We start from the raw sequence: 27687 nt of genomic DNA on the forward strand, positions 1-27687 counted from the left end.
ATGCCCAAAGTCTTTCTGGTGAAGAGGAGGAGCCCGGGAGTCTCTGTCCGCAGCTGGGATGAGCTCCCGGATGACAAAAGGGCAGACACTTACATCCCAGGTGAGGAGCGCGGGGGCCGGGCCTGGGCGCGGGGCTCCCGGGTGGGGGCAGGGTGACTGCGGCCCTCCTGCTCGGGATCAGGGCTGCGGTTCCCACCCCTACCCCGTCTCGGTCGGGATCACAGCGGTCTTGCGAGAGGGGAACGAGGATCTAGGCTGGGAAACCTGGGACCCCCGGTGCTCTCTCCCTAGACAGGGCTAATTGCCTTGGCGGCAGGACCGTTGGTTGCAGCGCGGGCCAAAGTGGCCCTGGAAGTGGGTGGAAGGCACTGGGAGTTCCCTTGCCCCCTACGTCCTCTAAACTGCTCGAGAAGGTCCGCTAACCCTTCGGGAGCGAGGCAAGACGAGGGCACACCCGCCTCCACGGGCACGAGAGGAAACTTGGCGCGCGGGTTTCTCCGCGGCGCTTGGATCCCGGTGCTTCGTGGGCGCCGAGGTTGGCCCGAGAACCGGTCTCCCGACACCCTAAGTTAGTTCGAGGGGCGGATGGCTGGGGCTGACTCGTCTACCCTGGGGACGTCGCCCACTTGGCGAGGTGCCCAGGTCCGGGGCGGGGCGGCGGCACCGCCCGCAGGTCAAACTGCCGTGGGCGCCCGGGCGTGACGCCGCGTGTGGTTGAGTGTCGGGGTGCGGCCCCCTCCCTCCGCAGTGAGCCTGGGCTGTCTACTCCGCGACCCCCCTGAAGACTGCCGCAGCGACGGCGGCAGTAGCAGCGGCTGCAGCAGCAGCGCCGGGGAGCCTGGAGGGGCCGAAAGCAGCTCGTCCCCGCGCGCGCCAGAGCCTGAAACTCCAGAGCTTCACGACGCCGAAGGCACCGATGGACATCTGGCAGCGATGCAGCGCCCGGTTGCCAGGTCAAAAATCAAGGTAGGGTGTCGACTCTGCCCCCGCCGCCACCTGCACCACGCCCTGGCGTCCGGCTCGGGAGCCCCGGCGCCCCTCCCTGCCGCGCCCGCCCGCGCACCGGAGCCCAGGCGCCGCACACTGCCCCGCCACTCCTGCACCTGGCCCTGGGCGGCAGCCAGGCTCCTAGCGACCTGTCCCCTGCGCCACAGTGCCCCGGGCCGCCAGCATCTTAAGCGGATCTAGACCCAGGGTGATAGCCCTGTCTGACGCCGCCAGTGGCTTCGGGAACGATTGAAGATCGAGCTCAGCTACCCTGGTTCAGCTGCCCACCCTGTGTCCAAGGCCAGACTATTAACTAGACAGCCCGAGAGTTCGAGTAAAGAAGTGCGACCCAGGATCTTAGACGTAATGCCCTCCGTGAAATAGTCCTTGGCCCTTTGAGCTCCTGAGTTTTGTTTCCCTCCTGTGTCTTAGGACACAGTGGACCTCGCAGTCACCGCTATTCCCAGCGCCCTGGTGGAGCCTGTTAGACGGGAAGCTCGTGCAGGGCAGTTTAGATTTGTCTTTTCTCTCAAATCTTCAAGAGTTAAATTAGTGGTTAAAAGATAAAAGGGCTCACCTGCAGATTTTTTTTTTAAGCGTTCCTACCCTAGTTGATTGGAATGTCTATTCCCCTCAAAAGCTATAGACTTGTAGGCAACATTTTATCTGGATGGCCATCAGCACTTTGTTGGGTGGAACTTCCATGACCACCTGTTCAAAGGTATCCGCTACCCCCAGGATTAAGGAATCCTGCCCCGCTGACTCACAGCCAACTAGAGGGGGAAGGGAAGCGACATGTTTTATGCATAAGCCCCAGGTCCTAGCCTGGCCCGTTATAGCGTCGCCTTTATAGTAGGCCATAATTCTAGGGCGCCCCAGGGTATCGCTACCCATTTTCCCCCCAGACCCATGCAGGGAAGGAAGGGAGACCCCAGACGGTAGTTAGTTGAGGGGGTGAATAAAGAAAGCAGCGGTTCCTTTTCTTTCTCCCGGGGTGGGCCCGGGCGCATTTGGTTCTGAATTAGGATTTGGGGCTACAGCACCGGAAAGACTCGATGCTTCGAGCTGTGGGGGGGTGGGGGGGCGGTGGAGATAAGGGGAGGTATGATTCACAGGCGTCTGGGCTTGGTGGGGTTAAGTGGGAGGGAAAAGTTTTCCTGAAACTTAGCTCCTTGCCCTCTGGGAAATTCTGCAAAGTGCCCCACTTGCATATTTATCACCAGGCTAGAAAGACAATTGTAAAGTTGTTTTTAGAGGGACAGTAGTTAGTTTCCCCCTCTTCTGTCCCCAACTTGGTAAAAGAGAGAAAGCTGTGTTTTGGATGATCTCTTTTCTGCCTCAGGCGGACACAAGGATTGGAACTCCGGATTAAGGGAGTCAATAGACTAGTCATTTCCAAGATAAATTGCCTCTGTGGTGGGGGAGGGGCTTGGGCATATTTGCAGACCATTAACAAGCAGCCTGCTCCCCACACTTTCCCATTTCCTAGGGAGTTTTTATTCCCTGAAGACATTCAGGTTTCTACCCTTCCTTTCTAGGCTAACATTGGAGGCAGCTTGGTATTAGGATTACCAAAACTTCAGGAAATAACTGCCCTGGTAGTTTTAAAATGGCTGATCAAATGCCCACCTCTTAGCACATTGTGTGACTACTTAATAAGGCGTACAGAACTCAAAGGGTTTCCTCTAAGAAGTAGTTCCTCAACCTGATGGAGTGCCCCCCCCCTTTAGTCCCCAATACTCAGGAAGAGAGATAGTAGAATCTCGTGAGTTACAGGCCAGTCTGGTCTACGTAGAGAAGTTTCAAGCCAGAGAGGGCTACACAGAGTAACCTTATTTTAAAAATCAAAACAAGATTTAGTTGGGTTTTTTTTTTTTTTTTTTTTTTTTTAACTGGAAGAGGAAGAAAGCCATCAAAGCAAGGACAAGGTCCATGGCATGGAGTAATTTTGCCCCTGCAGAGCTTACTGGTCATCCCACCTTCCCTGTCGGACAAGCGTTCCATAGCTGAGTGGTAGCCCAGTGTGTGGACTGCTTTAATGACTTACTTGTAAAACCTGAAGACACGATTGGGCAGTAGGCTTGTATGACCAAAGAAAAGACAGGTTCGAGCCTGCGCCCTGCTCAGAGGAAACAAATATCCTGCAGCAAACACTGTGTCTGCTCTGTGCAAGGCAGCTATGAGATCAAAACAACGCTTCCACTCTAGTGTGTCCCTTCCAGAATATTCTAGCAGTTATGGTTAAAGTATCTAAGAACAGGCATTTGTAACTTCTTAGGAACCGTGCAGCCTCGAACAGTTCTTTATTGTTCTGGACCTCAGTTTCCTTCTCTGTAAAAATGAAGCTATTCATATCTCCCTAATTCAGTATGAGGATAAAGGCTACAGCACAGTGTATGCTCACTAACCATGCATATGCTCTGATCTGTTGGTGAAGGAGGACCAGACTAGAAACACAGGAAAGATAGGATTTCAGAGAGGGGAAGGGCTCTTGATATGGACTAGAAGGCTATGGAAATGGGGGGGGATCGGTCTTAGGGTGCTGCAGGTTTAGCCTCGTGCTGGAATAAGGAAAGGACTCCATGTTCTCATGAGGAAAGGATAGGAAATGCACCGGTTAGGATGAAGGATAGAGTAGAGATGACGCCTAAGAGGATGAGAGAGGGTCCAAGAGCCGAGTCAAGAAGACTGTTCCTGTCTGGGCAGAGAAGCTGCTTTGGACGGTTTCTGACTGCGGTTGTCTTGCCCCTCGAAGCCTCACTCTGAAACACGGTGTGGGTTGCATGAGAGAATGAGCAAGGAATCATTGGCACTCGTGTGTATGTACAAGCTGCCCAACAGGAAGTCAGTTGACAGCCCCAAGGTGAAGGTTTTGCCAGTGTGCTGACCTGAAGCAGGGACCTGGGGTTTGACTGCCTGGCTGTATTGATACAGTCAGTGGATCTGGGAAGAAAGGGTGGAACCACGTTGGGAAGATGTAGTTCATCTATACCTCTCTGACCTTCCATTGCAAGCTCTGGGGCAGGTTGTGATGTAATCCCTTTAACACTGAGGATTCTGTAATTAAAAAACCAAAAAAAAAACAAAACAAACGAAAAAAACGTTGTGGAGAAGAGATACTTACATCTGGGTTCAATCAAGAACATTCTTTGCAGACTTCTTAACTGTGGGCTAGACAGACCCTGGAAATGCAGGTGCCCTCTGTCTTTTAGTCTTCCCCCAAACAAATATGGCTGGCAGGACCATGTGCAAGTAGAGACTAGTGGGTGAACTTAAATTCTTACTCCATCCTAATGTGTTCTCTTCTCCTTTCGCCTCCTTCCCTGAGAGTTCTTCAGAAGTACAGCCTGGTGTGGTGGTACACATCTTTAATTCCTGCACTAAAGGCAGAGGCAGTCGGATTTTTGTGAGTTCAAAGGCAGCCTGGTCTACGTGTCCAGTTCTAGATTCACCAAGGCAACACAGTGAGACCTTGTCTGAATTAAAAAAAAAAAAAAGAAAAAGTTTTCCACCTTTCATATGGCTTGCTACTGGGTAATAACAGTATGTGTCAAATGTCTGCCCCTTTTATCCTCTTAATTTTAATTATAAAGAGTATATTTCAAGCCGGGCAGTGGTGGCGCATGCCTTTAATCCCAGCACTTGGGAGGCAGAGGCAGGCGGATTTCTGAGTTCAAGGCCAGCTTGGTCTAAAAAGTGAGTTCCAGGACAGCCAGGGCTACACAGAGAAACCCTGTCTCGGAAAAAAAAAAAAATTGAAAAAAAAGAATTTAATAAAAAACCAAAAAAAAAAAAAAAGAGTATATTTCAAAGTCAAAATAGATAAAATAGATATCTGGCACCTAGCCCCAGTAAGCAATTTACGGATATACTACAGTCACGTTGCCCATGACTACAGGCCGTACCAAAAGCTCTGCTCATGTAAGATTAAATGCTGTGTGACGTCTTAGCCAGCTTAGTTTGTGTAAATAACACTCTGTGATGTCCATGCAATGGTAAAATTGCCTAACAGGGCTTTTCTCGGAATGGACCCATCATTAAGCAGTGGCTGAATGTATTTCAATTATAAGTGGCTCCAAACGTGCCCCAATCACACCCACTTGAATTACGTGTTCACATTGTTAAATGGCTTGTAAATGCCTACTCTCCTCCAGTCTGTTTAAACGAGTCCATGTAATGTCCACACACTGACATTTGGCATGGCCTTTAGCTGCTTTTAATTTATGCTTCTTTTCCTTCTCCTCCTTTCTTATGTACTTGCAAGTGAATTGTTGGAGCAATGGGTCATTTGCTTGGTAGAGGTCCCAACAGTCTGGAGTTTGCTCAGTGAGTCACCTTGGGCATTTCCTTACCATCCACCATCCCTGTCACATGAAGCTTTATAAATCACATAGAATGAAAAGCAAAAGTCATCAGTGCTGTTGAATTGGCCAGTTTGGGGTAGCGGTTTCCCATCACAGGAGGCTGAGTAGGGCAGCACGCTGCTCTGCATGCTTGGTCAGTTATGAATATGCCATGCTGTGTGAGACAGGGAGGGTCGTGCCCCATAGAGAGGCATTGCATGTTCGTTCCCTTTCTGTAACGGTAGGAGATGTTGATGCTTGGGCGTAAATATTTTGGTATTGCAAAATAAGTGGTGTGCCAGTTCTGTTCATCTGTTAGCTCTAGCTGATTGGATTAGACTTTTGTTTTGTTCTCCTCCTCTTCCTCACATGCCTCCCCCTGCAAAGGCCTTGAGGCCTTGGTCTTGCTCATCAAGTACTTTCTCATTGAACCACAACCTAAGACCCTAGCAGGCATATTTCTGTAGAGACAGATTTTCCCAAACATCCTGTTTGGGTTTTGAGGGGCTATTTATTAGGGAAGGAAGAAGAATGCTTGATTTCCAGCTTGGTGTGATTGTGCACACATATAATCCCAGAACCCAGGAGGCTGAGGACAGTAGTTGAGCATACCTAGGCTATATAACCGCATACCTCTATTTCAAAAGCAAAGAACATAGCTGGGTGTGGTGGTTCACGCCTTTAATCTCAGCACTTGGGAGGCAGAGGCAGGAGGATAGATGTCTGGGAATTCAAGGCCAGCCTGGTCTATAGAGCAAGTTCCAAGACAGCCAGAGCTACCTAGTAAACCTTGTCTTAGAAAAACAAAACAAAACAAAAAAACAAACAAAGAAAACTCAACAACAAGAGAGTCTTGGTTAAGTCTTGGTTTTGGATAAAGACTATTGATTAACACATCTTTCAGTGATCCTAATTAACTATTTCTTTAACAATTGTTTTGAATCTATATTTTTTTGTGTGTGTGCGTGTGTATGTGTGTATGCATGCCATGGCACACATTGTGAGAGACAGTTCTGTCCTTCTGTTATATGGGTCTGAGACTGAACACAAGTCCTCAGATTGGCAGTAGGCACCTTTACCAGCTGAGCCATCTTGTGGACATTCATGCTCTCTTTCTCTCTCTTAATTGATAAGTATTCATTGTGCATGGTACTGGGCTTCATAAAGGTATTTTCTTTTTCTTTTTGTTTTTGTTTTTCGAGACAGGGATTCTCTGTGTAGCCCTGGCTGTCTTAGAACTCACTCTGTAGACCAGGTTGGCCTCGAACCTCCTGCCTCTGCCTCCCAAATGCTGGGATTAAAGGCGTGCGCCACCACCACCCGGCAGGTATTTTCATGTTAATCGTTATTTTCTTTTTCTTTGGTTTTAGAGACAGTGTTTCTCTGTGTAACTCTGGCTGTCCTGGAACTTGATCCGTAGACCAGGCTAGCCTTGAACTCACAGAGCTCCACCTGCCGCTGCCTTCTGAATGTTGTGATTAAAGGTGTGAGTCACCAGTGCCCAGTGAGTCTTGGTTTCTTCTAGCTTATTTATTTACTTCTTTTTATTTAAGTGCCTGTGTGAGTTGATGTGCACTGTGTGTGTGCAGGTGGCCAAGAAGGCCAGAAAAGGACACTGCATGATCAGGAACAGGAGTTAGAGGCAGTTGTAGGTATTAGGAACTAAATAAACCTTGGGTTTCTTACAACAATAACAGGAAGTGCTCTTAACTGCTGAGCCATCTCTCTAGCTCCACTTCCAGCTAATGAATCGTCCCTATGTCATCCCCTCCTTTGAGGAGGTGCTCCATTCTGTCATGTGCAGAGGCTGAAGAGCCTTAGGCAATTCTACATGGGCCCTGGAGTCTCAAAGGAGTTGGCCGAATGTACTTGTCATGTTTTGAGCAGCTGGATGTAAGTGACTCACATGACACTTCAAATCTTGTCCAAATGGCCGCCAGAATATAACTGTGGATTCGGGATGCTCCTGCAGATACAGAAGCATTAATTTAGTGTCCTGGTCTCTAGTGGAGACATCACAATAACATAAAGGGCTGTTGACTTCTGAGGGAGTTTTCCTTCAGAAGTTTGGGGGGCAATGATCATTGGCACCTGGGAAGCTTGTTTCAGGTGCAGTTCAGGCCCCTGCCTCCTCCCCCTACCCCCACCCCCACTCCCCAATGCTGCTGGCTCTTTCAACAGTCCTGACAATGACTGGTTTGTTGTGGGGTTGGTTTGTTTGTTTTATTTTGATTTTTGGCCACTAAGGCTTGCTTTTTAGAACTTAATTGGAATTTGGCTTATTTTATTACATGAAAGCCGAGATCCTACAGGGAACAGGACCGAGAGGAGAGACAAGCAAAGTCCTAAGTGTCACTCTTTATCTTGCTTAGAATTAATTTCCAGGCTGATGTCATTTCGCAGCCTCTGTGGTAGTTTCTCTGCTTCACTAATAAGCCTTGGCAAAGTGTTGGTTTCAGATTAAGGTGAGACTCGGGAGCATGTCTGGGAAGTAACAGAGTGTAAATCTCCCTCTTGGAAGATCGGAAACAGTACCCAATGGGTAAATGCGTTAATAACAACAACTTCTTCCTCCTCCTCCTCTTCTTCTTCTTTTTTTTTTTGGGGGGGGGGTGGGTTTTCAAGACAGGGTCTCTCTGTGTAGCCCTGGCTGTCCTGGAACTCACTCTGTAGGCCAGGCTGGCCTCGAACTCAGAAATCCGCCTGCCTCTGCCTCCCAAGTGCTGGGATTAAAGGTGTGTGCCACCACTGCCTGGCCCCTCGTTAATAACTTCTGCATCAAACAAGTGGGGGCTGGAGAGGCGGCTCAGTGGTCGAGAGCACGTGCTGCTCTTACTGGGGACCCTAGTTCAGTTCCTAGCATCCACAGAGTGACTCTAACCCTTCCATGACTGCAGTTCCAGCAGATGTAATGCCCTCTTCTGTGTTCTTCAAGAGCATTAGGCACACATGTCGTGCACGGACATATACGTGACGTATACGTGGGCAGAACATTCATAAGACCAAACATTAAATCTAAAAAAAAAAAAAATTTAACTAATTAAATCTCTTTTTTTAAAAAAATGAATGATACTGCTGGGCAGTGGTGACACACACCTTTAATGCCAGCACTTGGGAGGCAGAGGCAGTAGGATCTTTGTGAGTTAGGGTCAGCCTGATCTACAGAGAGCTCCAGGACAGCCAAGGCAACACAGAGAAACACTGCCTAGAAAAACCAAACCAAACCAAAAACAACAACAACAACAAAAAAACAACAACAAAAAAAGAAAAACAAGAACAAATGATTCTGACCCTGAGAGGAATAGAGCCTCTGCTCTATTGCTGGGGTCAGAATCTACTGGCTGGGAAGATACGAGAGGAGGTGGTAGCCATGGCTTTTTGGATTGCAGAATTTTGGGTAAAGGACTAAAGGCAGTTGTAGGTATTAGGAACTAAATAAACCTTGGGTTTCTTACAACAATAACAGGAAGTGCTCTTAACTGCTGAGACATCTCTCTAGCTCCACTTCCAGCTAATGAATCGTCCCTATGTCATCCCCTCCTTTGAGGAGGTGCTCCATTCTGTCATGTGCATGTCATGTGTCATGTTGTTTGTCTGTTTGTTTTTAAGACAGAGTTTCTCTGTATAGCCCTGGCTGTCCTAGAACTCGTTCTATAGACCAGGCTGGCCTAGAACTCAGAAATCCACCGGCTTCTGCCTCCCAAATGCTGGAGTTAAAGATATGCATGATCCAGGATATTTAGTGGCTCACACTAAAGGTGAATTCCTTCTCTCCCATCAGAGAGAGGGAAATTCAAAAGCAAAGTGAGGAGGAAGGAATTTTGACCAATTATCTTTGTGTATATTTTCTTGCTCTGATTAAAGTGTGGTGTGTGTGTGTGTGTGTGTCTGTGTGTGTGTGTGTACATGTGGTGGGAAGGGGTGTCCGGAAACACCTTGCATGAGTTGATTTTCTCCCTCCATCATGCCCCATATGGATTCCAGGGAAGAGATCATCAGGCTTGGCCAAAAGCATCCTCGTCCTCTTAGCGTGCATGCTCGCTCTCGCGCTCTCTCTCTCTCTCTCTCTCTCTCTCTCTCTCTCTCTCTCTCCCTCCCTCCCTCCCTCCCTCTCTCTTGTTCTCTCGTTCTCGCACACACACTCACATACACATAAACACACACACAAACACATACACACACACACCCTTAGTTACTTTCGTTTTAGCATTCTAGAACATTGGAACTGCTCTAACTGCACTTCTGTAATTTACTCCCAAGAGGCAAATACCATTATTCATAGTTTATGGGTGGTGACATGAAATCTTAGAGAAGTTAAATTACTTGCTTACATTCTCAGACTGTGGGAAGTGAAGCCCTTGTTGAATTTAGGAGGCTGGAAAACATGGCTCTGCTCCTAGCTTCTCACATTACATAAGAGACTATGTGGTACCAGTTAGTGCATTTACATGAGGAGAAATTGAAAGTCTGGATTTTTGGTTTTGTTGGGGGTTGTTTGTTTGTTTGTTTCTAAGAAGAGTTTCTCTGTATAGCCCTGGCTGTCCTAGAACTCGTTCTATAGACCAGGCTGGCCTAGAACTCAGAGATCCATCGCCTTCTGCCTCCCAAATGCTGGAGTTAAAGATATGCATGATCCAGGATATTAAATGCCCCTCCGTATCATGCAGATAGTCTCTTGGCATTTCTTACCTCTCTGTGTACTATGATTATTTGTTTGTTTATTGTGTATATGTGTGGGTGGTGCAAGCACGTTCACATATGTACATATATGTGGGCGTAGACTGTAGCGGTCAGAGGAAAACCATCTCAGGTGTCATCTTCAGAAACACAGCCTTCTTTGATACAGGGTCTCCCCCTGCTCTGGAGGTCACTGGTTAAGCTACATTGCCTACCCTAGGAATCTTTCTGTCTCCCCCAGCTCTGGGATTCAACCATATACCACAACATATGTCATTTTTTAAGAATTCCGAGACTCTAACTCAAGTCTTTATACTTGTAAGGCAAGGACCTTACTGAGCTGACTCCCCATCCCACCACAGTCATTTCATAATTAACATGGTTAAGATGTAATTTTGATCGAAGATTCGGTTCATGATGTAACTTTGGTATATTTGGTATAGAATCAAGTAAAAAAATTGGACTGGATACCTCAGTTTTGAACACTGAGGACAGAGAATGTTAGGTGTATACCTCTGTGAGCATAGTAAAGATGGCCCAGGTAGCAGACATACGACCTAGGGAGGGAGAACTAGTCCAAGAGTCAGTCATGTTTTCTGTGGCATACAGCCCATCCTGGGAGTGGGGACCAACAAACGTGGAAGATCAGGGCTGGGGATGGTGGGTGCAGCTGATGGTAAGAGAGGGTTTTGCAGCTGTTTTTGTTTTTTTGAGACAGGTTTTTGTATAGCCTTGGCCATCTGGGAACTCGGTCTATAGACCAGGCTGGCTTTGAACTCACAGAGATCCACCTGTCTCTGCCTCTAGTATGCTGGGACTAAAGGTATGCAGCACCATGCCCAGCAAGAGTGTGTATTCTTAATATGCAAAAGCTCTGAGTTCCATCTCCAGTTCCAAAATTAACAAAGAAAAAATGCAAGCAATATGACAATACTGATATTCTGGAAAGAATCTGTTTGATGATGATTTTAAAAATTTATTTATTGTTAAGATGTATTTATTTTATGTGAATGGATGTTTTGCCTGCATGGGTGTCTGTGTACCATGTTAGTACCTGGTACCTGTATAGGCCAGAAGAGGGCCTTGGATCCCCTGAAATTGGAGTTACACACAATTGTGAACCACTGTGTGAGTACTGGGGATTGAACCTGGGTTCTCTGGAAAAGCAACCACTGATTCAAATCAGTGGTTTTACTGACTGAGCCATCTCTCCAGCCCTTTATTTTCAGTTGTGTGTATATGAGGATAGTGTGCACAGGAGTTCAGGCGCCCTTAGGCCAGAAGACAGTGTCAGATACCCTGGAGCCGGAGTCACAGGTGGTTGTGAGCCACCTGTCGCAGGAACTGAACTCAGGTGCTCTGCGGAGGCCGTGTGACCTCTGAACTGCTGAGCCACCACACCAGTCCGTGGTTTCTCAGTTTGTTATTCTATTTCTTCTGTGCAAATAACCCCGAATTTAGTAGGTAAACTAATGCATACTGTATTTTCTATTTCTATGGAATATCTGGATAGTTCCTGCTGTCTTTCTATGGAGGTTGCAGCCAGATGTCCCTGCCTTTTTCCCTTGGCTCCTTGCAAGATCGCATGGTCCTCCAGTCAATTTTTTTTTTCTTTGTTCTTTTGGTTTTTTCGAGACAGGGTTTCTCTGTACAGCCCTGGCTGTCCCGGAACTCACTCTGTAGTCCAGGCTGGTCTCGAACTCAGAAATCCACCTGTCTCTGCCTCCCAAGTGCTGAGATTAAAGGCGTGCGCCACCACTGTTTGGCTGTCAATTTTTTTGAAACCCATATTAATAGACATTATGATAGTATCCAGTCTACTGCTATTATAGACCAAATTTTAAAGCATCACACAAAAAATACACCTACAAACCAAATACCCTTCCCTTCTGAAAAGTGATACGGTCCAGCAGAAACAAGCTATTGGCTATGATTCTTTGCTAATTGTCTCTGTCTCTTTAAAAGAAAATTTTAAAGTATTTATCTGTTTATGAATTTTTTGCTGCATGTATGTACATACACCACGTGTGTGTGGTGCTCAAGGAGGTCAAAAGAAGGAATTGGATCTCCTGGGACTGGAGTTCCAGATAGCTGTGAGCCACTATGTAGATGCTGGCACTTCCTCTAGAAGAGCAACCAAATGCTATGCCATCTCCCCAGCCCTCTCTTATTTATTTATTTATTTATTTACTTATATTTTTTGAGACTATGTAGCCTTGACTTGGCTAGCTTCAAGACTTCAGTTGTCTCTGTCTTGGTTGTTAGTTCCTTACACTCTGTCATGTGACCTTTGCCCTCTGTAGACTTGTCTTTCAGTGCTCACTGGTCCCATTTAGACTTTCCCCTTTTGTCTTCCAGAGCTCTCTCATGCCTTTAGGTCCTCCCCCATTGGGTCCCCAAGGTAGACACTGCCCTTCTCTACACTCTAGTGACCGCTTTCCTAGGCCCTGGCAGCTCACATTGAACAAGACAGAATGTCATTTCCCAGCACCCTCTGCTTGGCTAGGGGGCTTGGCTCCCCTCTGCAACCCTCTCTCTTGGTGTTCCACAGCCTAGCAACTATGGCTGTGCTTTGACCAAACGGCCAAGTGGTCAGTTCAGTGCTACTTCAGACAAATCAAGCTAGGAGCCAGTCAGAATGGATTACAAGAAGCAACCTGGGAAACATGGTCCTGACGTCCTCCTGTTTGCTCTCAGCTGCCCAGCACACTGACTGTGCTGACCTTGGGCATGGAGGAACAGGAGGCAGCAGTGTGAGTGGACGTGCCAACTGTCCACAAGTCCTTGAATGGAGGCGTCCATGTGAACTCTTCAGAAGCACTTTCGTAAGATGTAATCCGCTCTCGAACGAAGTGGAATGATGTACCGGCACCCTCTATACCCATGGCTTCCACACCCTGTGGATCTAATCCGTTCGAAAAGAACATTGTGTCTGTGCTAAACATGCACAGATCTTTTTCTTGTCCCTTGTCCTTATTCCCTAAATAGTACAGCCTACAACTAGTCACATAGAGTTTACACGGGTACAAGGTATTCTAGACGTCTGTGTAGGTCACGTAGATGTGGATGGGATGATATGTGTAAGTGCACCCAAAGCCACGGGGGATTTGTATCTGGGACCTTAGCACCCACAGCACGTAGTATCTGCAGAGGATCCTGCTGCCAATCCCGTGTGTACCAAAGGATGACTGTACAGAGCTCTAAGGACTACTGTCTAGCCTCGTGTCTCTTTCCTCTAACTCCACTAACTCCACTATTTATTTATTTATTTATTTATTTATTTATTTATTTATTTATGAAAATGCTGGGGACAGAGCACAGGGGCTGTGTGTCCACGCGAGTGCCTTGCTGCTGAGCTGCTTCTCCAACCTTTGGGCTTCTTACAGATAGTTCTGGCAGAGGCGTTGGACCATCTATAGCCGTAGTTCTCAGCCTGTGGGTCTCGAATGAGACCCTTTTGGGGGTCGAACAACCCTTTCATAGGAGTCACCTAAGACGAATCTGCACATCAGATATTTCCATTACAACTTGTAACAGTAGCAAAATCACAGTTAGGAAGTTGCAACAAAAATAATTTTATGGTTGGGGGTCACCACAAGACAAGGAACTATATTAAAGGGTCACAGCTTTAAGAAGGCTGAGAACCACTGATACACAGAGCCTTTGAGCACGTCAGACTTGGTATTTCTTGAACCCTGGCTAGTCACTCTCCCAAAGTGATACTATTTGTGCGTGATTGGGATGCCTGGCCCTGGGGTCTGGCCCAGCTAGGCAGTTTTCATCTGAATGGTGTTGTCTGAGGCGCTGGGTTAGACTAGGTCAGGTGAGGCTTTATGTATAGCTAGCACCTTGGTGCCCCTCCACAGTGCTCTGGCTCTCCACATGGCTAGTTTGGGAGGGAGGGAGTGAAGCGACCGGGTGACCACATCCAAGAATTACCACGTCATTTCTGTTCTCTGTTGGTCATGAGCCCTGCCCAGGTTCAGGGGAAGAGAAATTGTCTCCATCTTCCCCTGCTCCTTTCTTCAAGTTTGAATTATGTTTATCTGTTGTGTGTGGGTATGCTGTGGTGTATGACAGGTTGTGGGAGTTGCTTCTCTACTTCGCCGTGTTGGTGTCCGGAGTTAAATTAAGGTCATCAGTTTTTGTCATCAAGGTTGGCAGCAAGTGCTTTTACTCACTGAGCCATCTCTGCAGTGCCATTTCTTATTTCTTGGTGGCTGGAACTGTACACAAGAGGCACAGAAGAAAAGGTTGACTGTGTCTGTCTTTCAGAACTATTGGACAGCAGGACCCAGACCCTTTCCTTCTGTTCCTCAGTGTTTGCTTCCTCCTCGTAGCCCAGGTGGCTGCTGGGACTAGCCACTGGGAACCTCTCCTCTCCCTTAAGGGAGTGTCTTTTTCATCAGTCAGCTAGTCCCATGGCTGTGTCTTATTAAAAGGCTGCTGTAAGACTATGCCGAGACAGGAGTCAGAGGGTCTGCTTGAGGGAGACAGGAAGAATGTGCAGAAACAGTTTCCAGTACCAGTGTCGTCGCACCTTCCCCAAAGCCGAGCCCACATGCACCTTAGAGGGAGCAGAAACCATAGCCAGACCCAACCTACTGAGAAAAGACATCTGGATTCCCAAGTGTGCCTCTGTGATCTCACACACTCTCTCTCTGCTCCCAGTTTACCACCGGCACATGCAACGACTCTGTGATTCACAACTGTGACCTGTGTGGCAAGAGCTTCCGCCTGCAGCGCATGCTCAACCGGCACCTTAAGTGCCACAACCAGGTAAAGAGGCACCTGTGCACCTTCTGTGGCAAGGGCTTCAATGACACCTTCGACCTGAAGAGGCACGTACGCACACACACAGGTAAGGCTGTAAGTGTGCTTTGCTCACTTCCTGTTCCTGTGTCATCATCCCTCCCCACCCCAAACCCCCAAGCAAGTTAGGAGGGTGGAGTAGGATGATATTTCTGGAAAGGACATGGAGTGAGGCATTTGGGGCTATCCCTGACTCTGCCACCTGTTAGCCTTGTCACCTGGGGCATGCAGGCCACCTCTCTCTGTCTGAATTTGCTCCTGTAAGAGAGGCATGGTATATAGGTTCAAGTGAGGCTGACACAGAGTCTCTGCTGTAGCGCCGCCCCCCCTTAGTCTGACCGCAGAGTGGGATGTTTAAGGCTGGCTTCAAATATTTTGTGCCTCTTTCCTGACTCTTACTGTCACTGGTTTGGTTTTGCTTTTGCTTTCTTAAGAAAAGGCACAGGCTGGCCTTGAACTTTATCCTTTTTTTTTTCTCTACCTTCCAAGGGCAGGGATTGCTGGTGTGCACCACTGTGCAGTAACCCTGACTCGGGACTCATAATCCTCCTGAAACAGCAGAACAGCTGAGCTTCCAGTTGGAGCATGCGTCTTCCTTTAGGCCTCTTCCTTGGTTTCCCAACTTTTCTTCTTTCTCTTTTTGGTTAAATGCTGGGGATAGAATCTAAGGCCTTGCCACAGAGCTACGCTGAGCCCATGTTCCAACTTCGGTAGTGTGGATCTGAGACTTCCTCTTGTGTGTTCCAGTGAGTCTGTGGTGGGAGATGACCTTTTGCCTCAGTCTCAAACCTGCTGATTGGTCACAGGCTTCTTCAGCTCTATCTCAGGCACGTCTGGCCTCCAGGCTTCTCCGTTTGAGGCCCAGTCCACACCTTTGGTCCAGTAAGCCCTGGAGGAAAATTGTAAGGATGCCGCTTCTCTAGAGTTCTGTAACTCCTGGTAGAATGGTACAGATGTCTCCCTCTATTTCACAGGAGGCCTCTCACTTTGAGAGTCACATCATCAAATCTCCAGGGATCCCATCCCACCCCATCCCATTTAAACATGACTGATCCTAAGCTTTTAAGTCCTGCCCTGGCTATCGCTCCCCCGCTCAGCAGCCTGGAGCTGTGTGCATAGGCCCTATCCCTCAAATTCTTTGAGAATATAGGGTTTGCCCCGGGTGTTATGGAAGGGGAAATGCCCACATCTCTTTCCAGAGAGAGCCTTCAGCCCTTTGAGTCTCCCCCAGGGACCTTCCCAGGTCCTGTGTATTCCATTTTCTTTCCTAGTTATCATGCTTTATTTTTCTTAAGAGTGGTAGCGTTGCTGCCTCCCTGGCCTGGCAAGAGTGTCCTCCACATTATAAAATAGACTGCTCTACAAGAGACACCTTTCCTTTTGTGAATTTTTTAGGGGGTGGGGTGGGGTGGGGGTGAGGTAGGATGGGGTGGGGATGAGGGCTGAGATAGGATTTCTTCATGTTATCCTCTCAAGGGCTAAGACTAAAGGCGTGTGCCCACCACACCTCTCCTTAAACAAGCAAACAAACAAAAACTGTTTTTTACTACACTGAACTTTTTGTTGGATTTAGGTACCCCCCAATGTCTAGACCTAGAGGCCTGCAACTAAAACCAAGTTAAAAAAAATATATCTGTAGCCTTAGAAGTCATTACCTTCTCTCAGTTAATAAGGGAAGTCACTATCATGGCTTCTAATGAATATGAGGGGTTTTTTTGTTGTTTTTTGTTTGTTTGTTTTTGAGACAGGGTTTCTCTGTGTAGCCCTGGCTGTCCTGGAACTCACTCTGTAGACCAGGCTGGCCTCGAACTCAGAAATCCACCTGCCTCTGCCTCCCAAGTGCTAGGATTAAAGGCGTGCACCACCACCGCCCGGCAAATATGAGTTTTTTTTAACTTGATGATATAAATGAGGTCTGCATTTCCTCTGAATCTGACCATAAGTTGTTTTTTTTTTTTGTCTCTAACGATTAATCAATCAAGTAAGTAATACAAAAAATTGACTCCACGGCCTTGAACACGCTGAGCAAGGTTCTAACATGAACCTATATTTCAGACCTGTTTTAATTTTCTATTCTGAGAGTGGTCTTGACAAGGTGCTCAGATTGGCCTTGAACTCACATGAGTAGCCCTGGCCAGCCTTGAACCAGCAGTTCTAGTGATTGAGAGGCAGCTCCGGAATCTGGACCACAGCCGCTAGCTGGGTGTGGCTGCTGAGCTCCAGCTTTGTGACGGGCAGCAATAATAAACTTTAAAATATATCATTAAAGATAATTTCCTTAAATCCCAGCACTCAGGGTACAGAGGCAGGAGGATCTCAGTGAGTTCTAGACAACCTGGTCTACATATGAAGTCCTAAGCCATTCAGGGAAATTCAGTGAGACCCTGTTTTAAAAAATCGTACCTGTTTCTGTTTGTTTACTTATGTTTTGAGGCGGTCTCCTGTGGTCTAGTCTGGCCTTGAACTCTACCTTCTGCTTTAGCCTCTTGAGTACTGGAATTATAGTTACCTGCTACTGTACCTGGCTCCTTCTGGAAATTTCTAAATTTTACTTTAAAGCAGTTTGCTCCTTAATTTCTAGTGGACAGCACTATAATAGTTGAAACTGCTGGCTAGACATTTTTAGAGTTTTAATGATAACTTTTGCTTTTAAAGTAATAAACAATATGCACTGTGGGAATGGCTTGAACCCGTCTCCACGCCCAGACTCCTGTGCTAGTGGAGGTATGCCTCCAAAGATTACTGGATCATAGAGAGAAGCTGGGGGCTACATTTATCTTATCTGATGACAAACATGTGGAGTCACTGACCTGGGCAGGGCATGGGGCTAGGGGCTGGAGGAGGAGGTCAGGCCTATGACTGTCTCTTGATCTTTACCATAGACATGATTGTACTACAGAAAACTTTTGAGAGGTCTTGGATGTGTTAGCTCATGTGACCCAACCTCACTGGCTCCATAAGACCATCCCAGAATTTAGTGGGAACTTGGTCTTTGCCTTTGGTTGAGCTGTGAGCATTAGAGTTTAGCTGCTGACTATTCTAAGTGTTGTATTTAGGTCAGAAACAAAGATATAGACACTCAGCACAAATACAGGAGACAGCTGGGTGAGGGATGTGTTTGCATAGAGTCCAAAAAGACCAAGCCTTACTTAGCATTTTAAAAACCTGGCAAGGATCCTAGGGACCGCCGTTAGAGAAGGGTTAGCAGTGTTGGTAAATTCAGCAAACACCAATGGACGGACAATCGGGCTAATTTTGCCTCTCACCCATACCACCAAAAGCATCTCTTTGCATCCTGGCAACTGTGGAGGGCATCTAATTAGAGACTCAAAATTCAAAGAAAAATTCTTGAAAAAGATTCAGGGAATATGTCTTACATTAATATCCAAACAGATGAAAGAAAAGATTAGGAATCCTTTTTTGAGTATGATTTCACCAAGAAAAAAGTAACCATAGGATTCTTTGTCCCTGTTTTCTGTCTCTCTATGGTGTGTGTGTGTGTGTGTGTGTGTGTGTGTGTGTGTGTGTCTCCAGACTAGGGGGCAAGGGTGTGCTCCAGATGGTGGGTCATTAAATATTTGAATAAACCCAGTGGTCAGAGGAAAAGCCCCCTAGCATTTTTTTTTTTAATATATCAGTCACTGGTTGTGGTGGTACATGCCTGTAATCACTAGGGAGAAGTCTGAAGGTTTATGAGTTCCAGGACAGCCTGGACTAAACAGTGATTTCTAGACAAGCAACAGACACCCCAGCCCACCACAAACACACAAAACCAAACAAGCCAGAATTAACAACAACAACAAAAGCAATCTGTAAATGAGTGGCAGTTTTTTGTTCTAAATCGTCTTGGGCCCTGCATGCCGGAAGCAGTTCCTTGTTAGGATGGTTTATGGAGGAGGGCTACTGAGAGGAACTTGTCAAGCAGTGAAGGCAACTGGGGTTTAGGGTTATCCTTCCACGATGTCCTATCCACAGTTTGTGGGGGACCTCTCTATACCCATTTCAATCAGACATAGCTGAAGATAGTTTTCACTTCCTGTCATTGGCAAAGTTAATTGCTAGTGCCCAATCCTAGGAGAAGGGGATGCCTAGGAGCTGGTAGCTGCCTCCCTACATGTGCACTGGGGCTGTGCATTAGCCCAAGAAGAGGGTCTGGGTGCAGAGCCAACACTACCTTCCATATATATACTTTACAGAGATGTTTCTCCAGTCCAGTGTCAGAGACAGGATTACAGAGGCCAGACTCACCCACACTGAAAGAGAGAGCAGCACCGAGCATCAACAAAACAAAACAAAACAAAACAAAACAAAACAAAACATGTATGTATGTTCAGCTGACAGCCCAAGAAAAGCACCGCGGATTTGTGCTTACAGAACGTTCTTTTGGATTTGGGCTTTTTTACTTAGGGTTACTGCCTAAGAATGGCTGCCTGTTGACAGAAATGATTTGTTTTTGGGAAAGAGATCTGTGTGTTTAAGTGAAAAATACTGGCCAGGCTGAGGTCTGTGCTAGGTCTAAGTGGTGTGGCAGTGGATAGTTTGGAGACAGGAGGGGGGGTTTGATAGAGAAATTAAAAAACAAAACAACTGACCTACCTTCACACATACTGGACTTCGCACCACCCGAGTGTCCACACCCACACTACTCAGTAAGGTTTGAGCAACACCGTCAGCACCTGGGAGGTGGTAGGCGTGTACAATTGCACATTTTGATGCCCCAAAGGCGCCAGCCTCATAGTTGAGGCCTACCATTCATTGAAAGTATTTTGTTTTCCTGTTTGGTAAAATGAGTGCTCATGCTGTGCTGTGCTGTGGAAGATTTTGGATGGCATAAAAAATACAGCAAGTGTCAACCACCATGATGACTGATGAGGCCAAAAGGTTGGTTAGGCCTGGAAAGATGACTCTCAGCTCTGAAGGTGTGGTGGCTCATGCCCTTAATCCCAGCACAGAGGCCGAGGCAGGAGGATTATTGAAGTTCAAGGTCAGCCTGAGCCCTTGGTTTTCTTGGGTTCAGTTACCAGCACCCACATGGTCTCGTACCATCATCTGTTACTGCTGTAGGGGATTTGATGCCACCTTCTCACTTCTGCAGGCCCTGCGCTTACATGGTATACACACACACACACACGCACACACACACACACAGGCTCATACACATAAAATAAATATGTTTTGTGAGGGTTTTTGTTTGTTTGTCTGTTTGTTTCTGAGGCAGGATCTCACGGTGCAGCTCTGGCTGACCTAGAACTTGCTATGTAGGCCAGGCTAGCCTCAAACTGCCAAGTGCTGAGCTTGCCACCATGCCTGACTAGACATAAATACATCTTTAAAAAAGATGAAAAGGCTGGCTCAAATAGTAAGTACCTGTGGTTTGAGCCTAAGGACCCACGTTTGATCCCAAGAACCCATGGGAAAAACCAGATGTGGTTGACTCACCCACATGGCCTGGGGGTGTAGCCCAGTTGGTGAGTGGCTTGCCTAAACCATGCAAATGGATTAATTTAATCTCTATACCATATACAGGAGTGTGGAGGCCCACTCCCGTAGTTCCTTCGCTTGGGAAGTGGAAGCAGGATGTTCAAGGTTAGGCTCAGCTACACAGTGAGGTAGTTTGAGGCCAGCCTGGGCTACAGGAAAACATTAAAAAAACAACCTTATGCCTCTGGTTGAATGACGTAAAGAAGGCTCATGCCTTTCTTGTGGGCTGTGTTCCACAGAGAGACCCTGAGGAATTCCAATTTGAGGTGAGGGCTCAGGGAGGGGCTGCCCACAGGACAGGGGGCTTTCTTGCCTTATCTTCCATCAGGGGCTATATTGAGAGAGACCAGAAGGCAAACAAACCCCAGCCTGACTAAAGCGGAGAGGACAATGGTGTCTTTGTTTGGGGCCTGAGGAGAAAGATTGCCTGGATTGGGAAAAATGCAGATCAGAAGTTTAAGGCAGGGCTGCTAGCTGAGAAACTGTGGAATCCACTCCCCCCAGCTCACCTGTGGCATAGCCCCATCCGTGATTTCATTTAGATTTTAACAGATATATAATATATTATTTTTTTTTACCTAAAAAAGATAATATATTTGGAGGGGGGGGTGGGACGGTGGAAAATGAGATTTTAAAACAAAAAAACAAAACAACAAAAAAACAAAAAACCAAGTTTCTTTTACAGCCCCAGTTCTCTTCTGAAAGCGATTTGCCATTTGTTTTTTGTTTTTTGTTTTGTTTTTGTCCTGGATGCTTCTAAGACCTGCTGCTATCATGGGAATGAGACCTTGGCTTGCTTGGTGTCTGCATCGTGGAAGGACCTTACTTTTCTTTTCTTTCTTTCTTTTATTTATTTATTTTATGTATATGAGCACACCATTGCTCTCATCAGACACACCAGAAGAGGATATCAGACCCCATTACAGATGGCTGTGAGCCACCATGTGGTTGCTGGGAATTGAACTCAGGACCTCTGGAAGAACAGTCAGTGCTCTTAACCACTAAGCCATCTCTCCAGCTCCCCCCTCCCCACTCCTTTTCATCATTGTCCTGTTTAATAGGAAATCATGACAATTTCCATCACAGAGGCAGAGTCCTTTCCTAGTTCCCAGAAATACTTGCTTTCATTTTCAGGTTTTTTTCTGTTTTATTTAATTTTGACAGTGCCACCATGAATTTTCTTGTATATCCTTTGCCCACATGTGTGAGTCTATCTATAAGGTAACCTCCCACAAGTGAACTTACTAGGCCACAGGGCAGGAACATTCTGAGTTTTACCAGCGTTGCCTGCTTGCCATCCTAGAGGCTGCCCTTAATGTCTTCTCCCGGCAGGAGGCCAGTGTCAAAGCTTCTTGTTGTGAGTTCACAATTGGATCAAAGTCAGGAAAGGAACATTTGACCTAGAGGAAGGAAAGGAAAAAAAAAAGAAAGAAAAAAAAAAGAAAATTCCAGAAGTGGGGAATTTACCTGGAGCTATGGGATATGAAACTCAGCTTAGTGTTATGAATAAACAAACAAACAGAATGAAAAGTTCAAAAGTCTTTGTTGACAACTCCCCAAAAGAACATATATGTGTGTGTATATATACATACATACATATATATACACACACACACGTATATATGAATGCATGTATATGTGTATATATGTATGCATGCATGCATGCATGAATGAACGGACGGGCGGACGGACGGACGGACGAACGAACTAGGTAATAAAGGCCTAGGATAGAGAATTCAAAAGAGCAGCCAGTGAGGGATGACTGCCAGCCACCTAGGGACCACATTTTTTTTTTTTTAATCCTTTTTTTAGTTGTGAAATACAGAATTCTTAACAAAAGGTGTAGTTGAAAGACTTAGGGATACGGCAGACAGCTGACTCCTGCATGGCCTGCTTCCATTGTGTTGCGCTAGATTCTAAATCCTGAGCCTATTCGCCCTGAGTACTTAGTGTTGTGCCTGCGATAGCTCAGTTAATCCTCAGAGCAGCCATCCTGGGTGTGAGAACTTTTGTGGGTGAGGCGATTGAGCCGTGGGGAGGGTTAACAGATCGACCACGGACTCCGTTAATGAGTGGCAGATGTACATTGCCTGGCTTCCCAGTGGCCTTGGACTTTGGAATACTGGTAGGTGTCAGTAGGTTAATTATGTCCCGTAGCAGATGGTGCTTTTGGTTCACAACCAACCTGTTCTTTTGACTAAGACAAGATTGGTTTTTACTAGAGAGGGAGATGATGGGCGTGGCCTCAGTGTTGTGGGTGGGGCTTAGATCCAAGAGCTCCTGGAGACCAGAGCTTAATCATTTTAGCCCAGGAAGGAGCTTTTTTGACAAAACCTCTGTCTGCCTGGAGTGAGATTATAGAGTCAGAAGAGGAAGCAGGAACAATGGGGCAGGGAGCAGCTTTATAAGTTAGAAATGTCATAACTAGAGCTTTTATGGTCTGTCTCCTTCTGTGTCTATTATCACAAAGTGCCCAGTCTCAAAACCAGACTTGGTGCCTATACTATGTCCTCTTATGAAAAAAACTCTTAGTCAGCCCCTTTCTTTACTGGCCAGGTGATGCAGGGCCCCTGAAATCTCCTAACCTTCGCAGACTATGCATTAAATACTACAGGGAAGGTGATAAGGTTCTTCAAAGGCTAGTCAGAATGTGGTCCTACCGGTCCCTGAGTCACCCCAGGAATAGGAAGCTCCATGTCAAGACCCAGAAGTGTTCATTGCTTGGAGATATATATATATGCAGTGGAGTATCATACAGCCATAAAGAATGAAATTATGTCACCTCATTTGAAGGGAGACAAGTGTAGAACCTAGTTTTTTGTTTTAAGTTGACCCAGAAGTGTTCATTGCTTGGAGATATATATATGCAGTGGAGTATCATACAGCCATAAAGAATGAAATTATGTCACCTCATTTGAAGGGAGACAAGTGTAGAACCTAGTTTTTTGTTTTAAGTAGAAAGTGGACCATTAGAGAAGGGGGGTGGGGCGAGACAGTGCAGGTGAGTGGGGCCTGAGGGAGTGAGTGCAGGAGACCTAACCCTGCTCCTCATTTGCCATGGGATCAGTGAGGGAGAAATGCCTTTCCCTTCTCACTCTTTGATGCCTGCAGAACCCAGGAGAGCAGGCCCTGCGCCTCACGTGGCAGCAGAGTAGAGTTGGCTGTAGAGGTAAAAGCAAAGATGAGCTGCCCCAAGGACATGAGAGAGGAAGAGCTGGCCCTACCCTTGCCAGCTTTGGCATGGGTGAGCTAGCGGGGGACAGTGCTGGAGAGTTTGGTGGTGCAGGTGTAGGAGAGTTAAAGAGCTGACCTTTACCTCCAAGGCCCAAATCCAGGGCTTTGAGCCCACCCCCAACACCTAGCTCATCTATGAACTGCTGGAGCACATGAAGGGTCTGATCCTACCGATCCAAAACTATAGGATCTCCACGACACGGGGCAACAACAGGATGTCCAAGAGGAGTCCCGGTGAGGATCCAGTACTGACCGTGTAACAGAAGCCGGAGGCCTCAAACCAGACCAATGACTCGTTGCAATAAACATTGAAAGTAGAGATGTGTGGATAGAACTGTGTACTGTGGGACACACTGTGACACACTACAGCCTCCGTGGCAAGATGTTTTGTTTTTCTATCTTTTCTTTTTTTGGGGGGTGGGTATGCAAGGGCCGTTGAGCAGATACAGAGGGACTGAGAGATGAATGGGATCAGAGTGAGCGATATAAAATTCACAAAGAACAGATTAAAAGGTTAAGGAAAAAGAAAAGTCCTGTAAGTTTCCAAAACTTTTTGGGAAAAAAAAGAAAAGAGTAGGTAATAGTGTTAGTGTGACTAGGATCATGTAAGTCTTATGTGTGTGTGGAAAAACCATTTATTTGTGTGCATGGGTGTTTTGTCCAAGTGTGTGTCTCTAGTACATAGAACAGGTCTGGTGTTCATGGAGGCCCAAAGAAGGCATCAGATCTCCTGTGTGTATGGATGGTGGATACAGAACCTACCTGGGTCCTCCAGATGAGCAGCCAGTTCTCTTAGCACTTGAAAAGGACACAGTGAAGGCCAAGCATGGTTCATGCCTTTAGTTTCAGCACTCGGGAGGCAGAGGCAGATAGCTGGATCTCTGAGTTCGAGGCAAGTTCCAAGCCATCCAGAATGATAAGGTTAAGCCCTATCTCAACAACAGAGTACGAATTCTCAGCTCTGCCCTAGATCCAGAACTGAGACTCTTGTTTCTTTTGGTTTTGAGACAGCATCTCACTGTGGCCCAGAGTGACTTCAGACTTGTGGCAGTCCTTCAAGTCAGTCTCCCAAATGCTAGTATCACAGGCTTGCATCACCTCGCTGGCTTAAAACATTCTTTCTGGTGACTGGTGAGGATTTTTGCTGCAGTGCCCTGAGTACCTTTCTTACCTCAGACTAAGCGCAGTCCCAGCTAGATCTAAGGAGAGTAAGCAGGAGTTTATAAACTTACTTGTTTAATCTTGGCTGCAGAGTAGAGTCTTCCAAGGAAACTTTGAGAAGTCCTTCTTCAGACCATGTCCAGAGCAACTAAATACATTCAAAAACATATTTAATAGTATGTACCTATACACATGTATTCATAACTTTGTATAAATTGTAAACAATCCCAAGAAACTCTTTGATGACTAGGGGAAGAGACATGTATGAAGTGAGAGAGGGGCCTTTTTAGAATTATTTATTTATTTATTTATTTATTTATTTATTTTGTTTTTTCAAGACAGGGTTTCTCTGTGTAGCCCTGGCTGTCCTGGAACTCACTCTGTAGACCAGGCTGGCCTCAAACTCAGAAATCCGCCTGCCTCTGCCTCCCAAGTGCTGGGATTAAAGGCGTGTGCCACCACCGCCGGGCCTTAGTTTTATTTTTTAATGTATTATTTATTGTTGAGATCTGTCTTATGTAGTCACATGACTCAGGTTGGCCTTGAACTCCTGATCCTTCTGCTTTCACCTCCTTCAAGTGCTGGGATAACAGACATGGGCTTCTGAACTTGGCTATCTGGGATTACAGAATACCACTGCCTAAAACATTTCATTTAAAAAACAAAATGACACAGTGAGTCAATCTGTGTGTGTGCGCATGTGTGATCGCAAGCATGTGGTAGGAAGAGGTAGGCCAGTGACATCAGGTGTCCTCTGTCACTCTGTGCTTCCCTTCCTCCCTCCTTCCCTCCCTCCCTCCCTCCCTCCTTCCCTCCCTCCCTCTGTATGTTCTTTCTCAACATTTATTTAGTGCACATAAGATATAAGGTATGTCTACCTATGCATGCCATGTCTGAGTTTGAAGGTCAGAGGACCAATGGGAGCCATTCTTTATGTCCTTCTACCATGTGAGTTCACAGCACCTTTTTCTGAGAAAGAGTTTCTCTCTTGGCCAGTGAGTGCCAGGGATACACCTGCCATTGATTTCCAGAAACTGGAGATGGAGACATGGTTTTATGGTGTAGCCCAGGCTAGCCTTGAATTCACAGAGATCTGTTTGCCTCTGCCTCCAAGTGCTGGGATTAAAGGCATGTGTTACTGTAAATGAATCACTTAGCATGCCTACAAGCATAGTTCTGAACAAATGAGAAACGTTTCAGATTTCTTTCCCTTTCCAGATGCTATTGTTGTATTAAGACTTGTGCCGGGTGGTGGTGGCGCACGCCTTTAATCCCAGCACTTGGGAGGCAGAGGCAGGTGGATTTCTGAGTTTGAGGCCAGCCTGGTCTACAGAGTGAGTTCCAGGACAGCCAGGGCTACACAGAGAAACCCTGTCTCGAAAAACCAAAAAAAAAAAAAAAAAAAAAAAGACTTATAAAGGTCACAGTTTTAACATTAATCAAGTGGAGTGTTTTGGTTTTTTGTTTGTTTGTTTATTTTGTTTTGTTTTGTTCGAACTCAGAAATCCGCCTGCTTCCACCTCCCAAGTGCTGGGATTAAAGGCGTGCGCCACCACCTCCCAGCAAGTGGAGTGTTTTGGGACCTGGCAGCCACCACATCCATGCCTGGCTTTGTAAATATAAGTTCTAGTGACTGAGCTCAGGTCTTGGGTATATAAAGCAAGCACTTATACCAGCTCAGCTGTCACCCCAGCCACCTACCTGATGGTCCTTCATTTCATCTCTTCAGTGCTTAGCACAGTGTGAGTGAGCTCTGCGCTGCCTCCCATGATGCCCAGCACAGAGGCTGGGGTAGTATCTCTGCCTTCCTCCCTTCCCTGTTCTGTCCTTCATTGCCTAACCTTGCTTCTTGAGATGGCCTCTCCAATAAACTTATTCTAGGATCTTTGTCTCAGAGTCTGTTTCCCGGGAAACGGACAGTACATAAATTGAAAATAGTGTTGACCTGGCCGCTAAAAGGTAAGACCATTAATTAAGTCAGATGAAAAATTGTTAATATCTCTCCCAGAGCCAAGTGGTGGGTTCTGGCTCACTGGCGCCCACGTGTGTTAGGTTTGTTCAGCTAGCTGCCAGGACCCTTGTAGATGGTTCTGGCTCCACTCTGCTCATATCATCAGAGATCTTAGTCAAGGGAGACTTTTATGGCTTCATCAGAGGGAAGCTTGGGCTTGGCTATGACCAGCTGGTGACTGTCTGCCCCTCATCCTTGCAGGCATTCGCCCCTACAAATGTGAGGTGTGTTACAAGGCCTTTACTCAGAGATGTTCCTTGGAGTCCCACCTGAAGAAGATCCATGGGGTACAGCAGCAGTATGCCTACAAGCAGCGTCGGGACAAACTCTATGTGTGTGAGGATTGCGGCTACACGGGCCCCACCCAGGAGGACCTGTATCTGCACGTGAACAGTGCCCATCCAGGTAGCACATTTCTCAAAAAGACTTCCAAAAAGTTGGCAGCCCTTATGCAGAACAAGCTGACATCCCCGCTGCAGGAGAATTCCACCCTGAGTGAAGAGGAGGAAAAAAAGTGAAGAGCGAGAAGAAAAGGCAGAGGAGAGATGCTGGTGCTGCATTTACTCGGACTTATGGTCTGAGGCGTGCCCCTCTGCTCCCCTGGATCTTTTTATAGTGACAAGTATTCAGTCCACCTCTCTTTTCTTTTGGGACATCAACAATAAGAAGCACCCCAAAGTTGTCAGTCATTGTGCCACAACAGGCTCTGTACCCTGTGTATCGTTTTCTTGGTGGCTGGGGTCACATACGTGTGTGTGTGTGTGTGTGTGTGTATCTGTGTGTGTGTGTATCTGTGTCTCTGTGTCTGTCTGTTATGTGTGTTTTTTTCCTAGTAGAATTTTCACATATGAATAGAGAGAGAGGTGTTCTTAAAGAGACTGTCATCTTACGGTGCCTTGAAATGTTTCCCAAGCAAGGAAAATGTATATTCTTTCTGAAAGAGTTTACAGAAATTATTTTAATAAATGAAATGTTCATGTG

General features: G+C 46.6%; 1 protein-coding gene across 2 annotated transcripts; it reads left to right on the forward strand.

Moving 5' to 3' along the window:
- Ovol2 (ovo like zinc finger 2) lies at positions 1-27687 on the forward strand. Of its 2 annotated transcripts, none has more exons than XM_028756889.1 (4): positions 1-100; positions 749-966; positions 14679-14868; positions 26908-27224. In XM_028756889.1, the coding sequence occupies exons 1-4, from the start codon at positions 1-3 to the stop codon at positions 27222-27224; spliced, it is 825 nt and encodes a 274-aa protein (XP_028612722.1). The 2 variants fall into 2 exon arrangements, with proteins under 2 accessions (XP_028612722.1, XP_028612731.1); XM_028756898.1 differs by lacking the exon at positions 1-100 and adding an exon at positions 507-568 and having other exon boundaries at positions 26908-27687.

This window comes from Grammomys surdaster, unplaced genomic scaffold (genome assembly GCF_004785775.1).
Source record: "Grammomys surdaster isolate TR1022 unplaced genomic scaffold, NIH_TR_1.0 129, whole genome shotgun sequence".
NCBI lineage: Eukaryota > Metazoa > Chordata > Mammalia > Rodentia > Muridae > Grammomys > Grammomys surdaster.